Source organism: Cebus imitator, unplaced genomic scaffold (assembly GCF_001604975.1).
Source record: "Cebus imitator isolate Cc_AM_T3 unplaced genomic scaffold, Cebus_imitator-1.0 Scaffold418, whole genome shotgun sequence".
In the NCBI taxonomy this organism is placed as follows: Eukaryota; Metazoa; Chordata; class Mammalia; order Primates; family Cebidae; genus Cebus; species Cebus imitator.
The window spans coordinates 1,625,542-1,636,020 of NW_016107733.1; the positions used below are offsets into that span (position 1 = coordinate 1,625,542).

General features: G+C 39.8%; 1 protein-coding gene and 1 pseudogene across 5 annotated transcripts in view; both read right to left on the minus strand.

Moving 5' to 3' along the window:
• The window catches only part of LOC119468374 (sorting nexin-14-like), a 38,556-nt gene extending 33,356 nt beyond the window's left edge, over positions 1-5,200 (minus strand). For 2 of the 5 annotated variants that reach the window (XM_037731757.1, XM_037731756.1), the window contains exon 1: positions 4,514-5,200. In XM_037731757.1, the coding sequence (XP_037587685.1) occupies positions 4,514-4,653 (140 nt within the window). In that variant the 5' untranslated portion in view covers positions 4,654-5,200. The remainder of the gene's footprint in view (positions 1-4,513) is intronic. The other 3 variants (XM_037731762.1, XM_037731760.1, XM_037731758.1) reach the window with 3 other exon arrangements.
• LOC119468375 lies at positions 7-4,487 on the minus strand (annotated as a pseudogene).
• Positions 5,201-10,479: the final 5,279 nt, after the last annotated feature.

Consider the following 10,479-nt stretch of genomic DNA (forward strand, 5'->3'; position numbering starts at 1 on the left):
CTCACTCATTATCCCAGCCAGAGTGCAGTAGTAGGTACTATCATGGCTCACTGCATCCCAGGATCAATTGATCCTCCCCACCTCAGCCCTCCAAGTAGCTGGGACTACAGATACACACATCCATATCCACCTAATTTTTTGTATTTTTTTTGTAGAGACAGGGTTTCACCGTGTTACACAGGCTTGTCTTGAACTCCTGGGCTCAAGCAATCCATCCACCTTGGCCTCCCAAAATGCTGGGTTTACGGGCATGAGCCACTGAATTCAGCCCCTCGCACTGTTTCTTCTAAGTCTTCTTCCTCATTGTCTAGTACTAGTTGCAAAGCACTCATCTTTATCAAGTTGTATTCTGTTAATTCCTCTGGTGTGATGTCTACTGGCTCTTGAATTTCTCCAAGATCCTTATCCTGAAACTCTCTAAACTCAAACTTTTTTGTCATATCCACAATCTCTTTCATGATCTCCTTGATTGTCTCTGCTGTAAATCCTGAGGTTATGCACAATAACTGGGTGTAGTTTTCTCCATCAGTAATTTATTGGTTCAAGCCTCATGGCTTTTATGGCTTTAATGACTGCATCTTCAATGGTGTGATCCTTCCAAACTGTCATGATGTTCTCTCTATTGGAGTTCTCTTCCACAGCACTGACAATGCTTTCCATACAGTACCACGTATAATGAGCCTTAAAGGTCTTTATGACACCCTGGATTTAGAGACTGAATTAGAGACATTGTGTCTGGGGAAAAGTAGACCACTTCGATGCCTTTGGTGTCAAACTCAGGGGGTTCTGGGTGTCCAGGGACATAGTCTGATATCCAAAGAATCTTTTAAAAGCAATCCCTTGCTGGCAAGGTACTTCCTGACTTCAGGGACAATGCATCAATGAAATTAATTCAGAAAGATTCCTGTTGTCCAGGCCTTCTTGTACAACCAAAACGCTAGCAGCTGGTACTTACCTTTTGCCTTCAAAGCTGAGGGTTAGACACTTTACAAACAAGGAACCCAATTGCATTTGCATAAAACAGTAGAATTAGCCTATCCCTTCCTGCCTTAAATCCTGGTGCTTATTTCTCTTCCTTACTAATAAATGTCCTTTGTGGCATTTCTTTTAAACCAAGTCACTTTCATTACAGTAAAAACCTGTTCAGGGCTGTTCCGTCTACGGTGTAGCCATTCTTTTATTATTTTGCTTTCTTAATAAACTTGCATTCATAAAAAACAGCCGTTCAGGAAGATATATTTAATACTTTCTCCTCAATGATTTTTTTTTTTTTTTTAGGATGGAGCAATACTTTATTTTTACACACTTTGATAAGGAGGTTTTCCATAAACAACCTTTCCAGTGAAGAACAGAGAACATGAAAATCGGCCTCCAGATAATCAGTAGCTGTGTCTGCTCAGTGCCGAGGCTCCCCCTTGCCCATGTGGTGAGGTGGAGGGGTGTACTTCCTTTCCTTCATCAGTTTTTCCCGTTGCCTCCAGATGGTATCCATACGTTTCATCGTTTTTTTCCAAAGTAAACACTCTACAAAATCATCATATTCTATCTTGCACTCTTTCTCTGCCCGGGTAGTACCGATTCCATGTGTACATTCCACCCATTCTTTTTCAAAAGCATGGCATCGAGCAGGAAACTTGTAGGGCTGTTCAGCACTTTGGATTGTCCACCACCGATCTAGGTTAATTCCGAACTTTTCTGCACATCCAAGAAAGGCATGGCTGTAACTATCCGATGCTCGTGCCCTTGTCTCTGCTCTGGCCTCCACTTCAGGACGACCCAATGATTTTCTTAATGGTGTGTGATAACTCATCTGCTGCCTCTTGCTTGGTCAGCAGAGGCTCTTTCTTCCGTTTGCTTGACATTTTTCAAGTCAGGCCTCTTCCTAAAATTATCAAGCTATCCTTTGCAGGCATTAAATTATCCAGTTTTAGATTCTTCTCCTTCCTTTTGCTTTAAGCTGTTACAGAATGACTTTACCTTTTTTTGAATAGTATTAGTCTATACGTATGCCTTTCTCATAGCAATTCTGCCCCCACATAAAAGCTAAATTTTCAGCACAAGATAAAAAGGTATTTTACAAAAAGTGCAGTTTTCACGCCTGCTGACATAGTTGTAGCAATGGCTTCATGAACGTCCTTTTCTTTTTTCACAGTGGTCCTTATACTCAATTTATTTATCTTGAAATGACAGGTAATAACAGCTGCAAATCTCAATCTATAGTACATATCAAGCATTTCAGCTTTTTCTGTAATGTCATTACTTTTCTCTGCTTCTTGGGAGCACTCCCAACAACATTAGTGGTACTTTGTATGGATCTCACAGTGTTCAACTCAGATTTTTTACTTCATAGGAGTCAGTGTCCTAATCTCTGCATTGTTCAAGAATCAATTTCATCTACAATTGTTTATTTCAGAATAGATGTACCTAGTATACCTCATCTTAGAAGGGCGCATGTTTTCTTGTATAATAACATTTCAGAGATACTCTAAGCATCTGTGTGTGTGTGTGAACACACACATAATTTTTTTTTAAATCACACGTATACACTGAAAAGCATGCTATATACACCATCCGGCACCTTCCAAAAGACTTTTCCTAGAAAAGGGATACATAATCATTATTTTATTCAAGACAGTTCTACAGTGTCTAAGATCATTTTTGCTGATTACAGAATAACTGGAAAACACCAAAATATATGTAAAAACAGCTTCACTCATAAACCCAACCACTCAGATAACATTTATGTGTATTTCCTACCTTCTCTGCATAAAAGAAATACAGGGTACAGGTTAGATGGTATACAGATCAGATGGTATACTATAACTTCTTAATAACACATAACACTAAATATTATGATTTCATAAGCAGATGACCTCAGAAATCTAGTTCAACCTGCTTCTAGCAGATGACTGTCCTACCTTAGAAATCTATACTGACCCAGTTCCCAAGAGGCAGGCAAGAATCCATGGACAAAAGTTAATCATATGACCGTGTTCAGTGGCTCATACCTGTAATCCCAGCACTTTGGGAGGCCAAGGTGGGTGGATCACTTGAGGTGAGGAGTTCGAGACCAGCCTGGCCAACATGGTGAAACCCCATCTCTACTAAAAGTATAAAAAAAATCAGCCGGGCATGGTGGTAACCACCTGTAGTCCCAGGTATTCTAGAGGCTGAAGCACGATAATCGCTTGAACCCGGGAGGTGGAGGTTGCAGTGAGCTGAGACCGCATACTCCAGCCTGGGCAACAGAGTGAGACTACACCTCAAAAATAAAATAAAATAAAATAAAACAAAATAAAAATCATATGAAGCTTACATTTCTTTCATACTAAACCTGTTTGTCTAGCTTGGAATACCTTACAGATGACAGAAAGCAAATAATAATTAGGTTTCCCTCTGTTAAGGATCCCATTTCTCCTTAACAGTTCAAACATCTCACCATCACAAAGCACAATTCTTAGTAAATATCAACTACTATTTAAGCTCAATAATATTTAAACCGAGAATCAACAAGAAAGCAATGCCACTACTAGGGAAGTGGCACTACTAGGGAACTTCAACATAGTCACAAATAATGGTTACGCTAGAGCAAAATGAAGTAACCAAATTCTTTGTGCATTCTTCTCTGTTGCTATCCTTGGGTATCAACTACCTTAAGATAAAGAGTTAAGAATGATTGCCGGTTCAAAACATCAGAGAAAACAGCATGCAGACGCTGTCAATGACAACTGTCTCATATTTCTTTCCATCAAAAGCAAATTTGGTATTAATTTTAATGGAAAAGTATCCTTTGCTACCTATTGCATCGCAACAATTTCCAAAATGAAGGATAACAAGTTTCTTTCGTGGGCAGAATCTTCTGATTTTAAAATGTCAATTGAATTTACCAACTTTAACCTTTGGGAATATTTCAGAGTTTTTTTTTTTTTTTTTTTTCTTTTTTTTTATTTACAGAAAGTCCCCTTAAGAATATTCTAGGGGATGTTGAGACGGGTACCACTTTGCTTTCTGATTTCTATGCAACAAATCTTTAAGGCTGTTTTATTCAACAATGCTGAGGGAAAAGCTTCAACTGCAAGCTGAAGGGGTGGGGGAGGGGATGAAGGAACGCGCTGGAGGTGTGCGGATTCCGCCTTAAATTGCGCTTGCGGACTGGACTTTGAACCCTCCGTCAGCAGACTTGACTGCCTCCGTACGGTCTCAATTGGAGACGACACACAGATTTCACTTCTGAAAAGCACTTAAGATGAAGGACTCGTTTTCAGAAATGCATAAGAAGAAGGTAGCTCAGATGAAGCCTCGGGAAAGAAGGCAATCAACCCCACTCCACCCGCCTGTGCTTCTGGGCCCGACGCTCAGCCGAGCTCTCCGAGGCCGCTCCTCTGCAAAGCTCGCTCTCCCCAGCGGCCCCCAGTCCCGCAGCTACGCGGCCGCCACACGGTGAAGCAGCACGGGCCCGGCGTAGGCAGCTTTGGAGAAAAGCCGCAGCCCAGGCTCCGCGCTGTGGCGTTACCTGTTAAGAAGCAGGGAGGCGGCGCTGAGGCAGAGCAGCAGGAAGCAGAACAGCGGGTATTGGCGGCAGATCTCGCGCCCCACGTCCAGCCGCAGCCGCTGCTTCAGTTTCTCCCCTACCGTCCGCACCCAGGGCACCATTTCCGTCCGCGAGGCCGAGGCTGTCCTACTGGCTGAGGCCGAGGTCAAGGCGACCCCCTATCCATACCCCGCGTCCCCGCCCCGTCAGCTCGGCGGCGTACACACACAGCTGACTACCGGCAGTTCGCCGCCGCAGGCTGCGAACGCGTCAGGCAGGGCCCAGCCCCACGCCCCCTGCCGCGCGTGCGCGGCCGCCGTACCCCGCCGACCTGGGGAACGGCCGTAAAACGTGATCGAGGTCGTCACCCAGCGCAAGGCTCCTAGCGTTCCGCAGCTCCGCCCTCCAGGCCGGAGTAGCGCGCAGTCTTCCGTGGAAACTCTGACTCCACTGGCTACCGGCCTTTTCTGGAAATAAGAGGGTAAGCTCCAGCACCCAGTAACTGCCTGTTTTGCGGAGGAGAGGGAAGAAGATTGTGGCGAGACCGGAAGAAACTACAGCCCCCCCGCCGTAGCCGCCGGTCACCGTCTGAGGGGCACCCGGAGCTCGTGGAGCCTGCTGGGAACTGTAGTATTCGTGACACGAACCCGCAGAGGGATGGAGCGAGTGGTCGCGTTTCCCCGACGCCACAACGCTCCGCGCCTCACCTTACTTTCAGCTCCCGGTGGGGGCAGGTCCGAGCTTTGCGTGACGCCTAAGGGAAAGGTGGAAGGGAGGACGCCTTTGAGTCCGTATTTTAAAAGGGGCGTATTATGGACTGTGAATGTGGCGAGTAAAACAGCCCTGGAATACATACAACCCACCAAGCCGCCACCCCACCAACAGAATCTTTTGCGTGCTCACAGGCAAGGTAAAGCCCAGTTCACGCCGGTTCCGGGAGCCCAACCAAAATCCAAGTGCTTGGACGAGGCAGGTTGGCAGATGAGGTGAAATCCCTCTTACAGAGTCTCATGGGGTTTTCCCTTTGCTAATTCATCGCATTTCTAAATTTTTATTTCTGTATTGTCCGCTACAATGAGAGATGCAGAAAGACTATTACCGCTTAAATTTACTTAGGTGGTGCTGTAAGCACGTTCATTTAACCTCCATGCATTCACCCCATGGTGTAGGTACAGTACTGTAGTTTCAACCATTATACAGGTACGGAGACAGAGGAACTTAGGATCATACAACTCACAAAGCCGGGATATGAACAGGTTCTAAGGCCAGAGACTGCCCCTGTCGTCTCTCTTTCCTAGGATCTTAACCTTCAAAATAGGGAAACAGTCAGAAATGTTTTTTAATGGTGTATGTGGTTTCATGAACATTTTCCCATATTATAAAAACATGTATCTTTAATGATGCATTATTTTCCTTTCTCAGAATGTACCACCCTTTGTTCCATTATTGCTAATCACTAAAGTTCATTTACATAATGACCATCCTTGATCATAAATCTATGCACATTTCTATTTCTTTAGGATGAACTTTAATACAACAACTGGGTCAAAGAGTAAAAACATAAGCATTCTTGATATAGTCAAACTGCTCTGTAGAATGGTGACACCAATTCCACAGTGGTGTATAAAAGTAAACAATTGCATTGCTCCTCACGATTAGACATTATTGTCTTAACATCACAAATATACTTTTCCATTTGTGACTAAACCATTTCAAAGACCACAGTGTAACATTACTGGAAAGCTTACCGCTTTTAAAAACTGTTTTTAGGTACATATTAGGTAACTAAAACAGATTTTGGTACCTAATACTAATTTAGTAGAATACCTACTTTAGTAGAATCGGTTTATTCTAAAATATTAGAGATGTATGTTGAGTGGATCTACATGTATCAAGTGCCTATGGACTTGAGTGTGTTATGGTTTTGTAAATTAGTTTTTTAAAAACTCTAATTTCATGACAAATGATGTAATTTACCTTATTAACTTGTCTGATAAATTATATTACCTTTTATTCTGTTTAAAACTTTTGCTTCCTTAAAGACTTATTTTGAAATTACTCTTCACCAAGAGCCAGTATATTTTAAAGACATAATGTCTTGAATTCTGTTCAAATCAGACATCATTACAACATCCAATTAAAAGACTTCTTTCCCATCTGATTTCTTAGAGGCAACTGGAGGAAGTTAACTAGACAATAGACAATTTAAATTTCCAAATTGCTCCTCATGATTAAAAAAGGAAAAAAAAAAATGTAGTACTTCTTCCATAAGGAAATTCTTTATGGCAGAGAATTTCCACACCTAAAGCAAGAAATGTAATTAAATTTCTGTTCCTACAGACCCCATCTGAGGAAATAAAATAACTTTTATTTCATTAAATGTTCTCTCTTTAGCCTATGGTCTAGAATCCACCTTTACATCCACAGAGCTAAAAATTTTTTCCCCAAGCTTATTAAGTTTTGAACTTTCAAGGGGTTATATGGAATACCCACAGTCAATCCTGGTTCTGAAACTAGCTTTATCTCCTACTAGCAACATGTTAGCAAGGTTCACTTGATCTCTCTCACTCCTACCTCAACTCTAAAACAGAGCTATCTTATAAAATTGGGGGCCAGGGACAATTAAAATAGGTGGAAAGTTGGAAAGTACCTGTTAAATATCTTTGTATAATGCTTAATACAAAATTGTTTTTTCAAATTTTACAGCTTTATGAACATGCCAATAATGAGCTAAACCAATTAGCTTTTAGATACAACAACCTAAAATGAAAATGACATATTAAGATACCTAATTTCTAGGAAAACTGAGATCCAGAAAGGTTGAGATCCATGGAAACTACCTACCCTACAGTTCTTCCAGTACAAGTCAGTAGTTCGATTGAGCTCACTGAGCACTTGAAAAGTGGCTCGTTATTTCAGACTTAGCATGGAAACAGTATTAAATGTAAATTAAAATTAGTTTTAAAGCGATTACACATTGTTTTGGAAATAGTTGCCTACAAGTATTTAATGTAACTAGAAACTTTGAAATTACATATGTAGCTTGCATTATATTTCTGCTAGTCAGTGCTGTTAGACTGCTAGCCTTGGAGATTCAGTACAATGAAATGTGTAAATTTTTTATAAATGCTACAAATGTCACACATGTGCTAGGTGTACATGGACAAACTATAGAAAGTTTAAAGTTTGATAATGCATTCATTTAAAGGGCTCAGACATTAAATTGCAATCCAGTAGTATGTCCATTATTTTAATGAATATATTTATTGAATAGCAAATAAGTGTAAGGCACTGTCCTAGATGTGGTGGCAGATACAATTAATTTAGATGCATTTTTTTTTCTGACCTCCAAAGGCTTACAATCTAGTGAAACAAACAAGTCACATAAAATGTTATAAAGGGCAGCAGATTTATACATAAAGGCTGTAATTGTTTTTTTTGTTTTTAATGACAGGGAAATTTTTAACTATGAGGATCTGGAAAGGCCTGTGGAAAATAATGTGAGCAAAGAATAGGACTTATCTCTGCTTTCACTTGTAATTTTAAGAAGTCATGCAATACTAGGCAAAGTATCCAAAATGCTTCCACTTAATTTAACCTGATTCTCCTGACCACACCAGCAAAATGTTTTTTATGTTCATACAATAATTTTGCAAAGTAATGCTGAATACCTGGAATTGCAGAAATTAGGCCTAAACTCTGATGACCCTGAATGTAAACCATATTTTAACATGTTGAGGGTCATTATTTCTATGGCACAAGTATATCGGGAAGAGGATGGATATACTACCTCTGGGAGCCATTCCACTGCCTCCCTCACAGATGCCTCCTGTCTCAAAGCTGTTTTTCCCTTCATCAAGGTTTATTTCACCTTTTGTGGCAACCCTAATGTTATTTTCACAGCCTTAATTTTACATTTCATAACACCCTCTCCTCCCCACAACCGATCCGTATGTATCAACCTCTGGATAAAACACCTGTTAAAGAGGCCATTGAACTGCCTTCTTCAAAAAATGTTCACTTCCTTGGTTTTCAAAATAGGAACTTATTACAATAGAAAATATGTAATTCAAGGAAGAAGAACATTAAATAATTATTATGAGTGGAGGGACTGAGATGTTCAAAATGCAGTTATTATTTTCACATTTAACCCTCTTTTTATGGCCATGAGAGAAAAACCTCCACTGGGGGAAAATACAAAGAACAAACAATGTTATAGAGCCAGTGGCTCAACTATAGATACTCCCTGGGTAAATGCCACGTTTTGATTATAAAATTCTGGATGGTTTCATTATCTTAGTATCAAAAAAAATTATGCACTTCATATTTGTCATCTTTTTTCTAAATTAGGATGAAATAGCCATCCTTTTAAGCCTCACTTTTGGGGAAGTAGGAAGCTAGCTAGAATTTCAGAAAATGTAAATAAATAACTGCTTGGAAACTGAAAATATACTCACCTGTTGGTGAATATTAAAGATTGGAAAAGGCACTTATAATCCAACACCACCATTCTCTTGTAGGCCAATGCTTTTGTTTATTTTTAAAATTACCCCTTAAATAAGTAAAACACTCCATCTTATTTCTCAACTACAGACAGTGGTTTACCTTCATTTAAAAAAATGTTAACTGTATCACTTCAAATGTTTAAGTAAATTTCAACTGGCTTCACTAACTTCAGAAAATATTTTGGAAAAACTTTGCAATCCTTCCTACCTCACAAGCTATTTCCCAAAACATAAAAATTAAAGCTCTTTGAAGTTGTCCTAAAAACCACCATGCAATTTGGAACAGTGAGAATCACTAACATAGGTACTTCAGCTCGTATTCTTCTAGTAAGGGTTACTACTACCAAATAATTAAAATCAATTTTTACCTTCACTAAAAATAAACTTTTCCTCTTTTGGCAAGCTGACTCCAGAAAATAAACTCAATATATCTAAGTATAAATCTTGAATCATAATTTTGAAAATTTTATTGAAAAATTTTTATTGGTAAATTTTCCCTATATATTCAAAGACAGGTACCATTTGAATTTTGGTTTAACTCACATGAACACAAGATTCTAAAACAGTCTGAATCTTTAGCGTTATGGCCTATAGTCTTCAATTTTGTAAAACAATTCAAGATGTATCTTTAAGTACTCAAAACAGTGAAGAACTCTGCTGTCCCCAGATGTTCACAGAACAGTTGTATCACTTCTATTTTTAGGTTAAATTTTTTTAAAAAAACATTTTAAAATATCAATTTTCAGATCTTTATTTCCTGTGGCTAAAAAGAAAACTTTAAGAATACTCACAGAAACACTTATAGCAGAACTAGAGCAATTTTTGTGGGGCACTTAAGTAGCTTCAGAGTTAAGACACGTATGACCATTATCCCTATGTAAACAGTCCCTTGCAAGTACTGTTTTCAAATGTTAACACAATTATTTTTAAATTGGTTTAAACCTCTGCCAAATTCCATCGTATTTTCTACTATGTAAAACAACATATGAAACTATCATTTACCATCATGGAGGAAAGAATACTGTAATTACCACATACACACTACCAAAAAATAAATTGTAAGGGGAGCAGTAATTTAAATGATTCTGAAGGTTCCTGCTATTGCAAAGCATAGAAAGAGCAGATTTTCGAATGGTGTCAGATGTTTTAAAACTGTGGCTTTCAGCCTAGGCAACATGGTGAAACCTCTACAAGAAAAAAAGCAACAAATTTAGGGGCCAGGCAGTGACACATGCCTGTAATCCAGCACTTTGGGAGGCTGAGACAGGCAGATCAGTTGAGGTTAGGAGTTTGAGACCAGCCTAGGCAACATGGTAAAACCCCGTCTCTACTAAAAATATAAAAACCAGCCGGGCACGGTGGCTCAAGCCTATAATCCCAGCACTTTGGGAGGCCGAGGCGGGTGGATCACGAGGTCAAGAGATCGAGACCATCCTGGTCAAC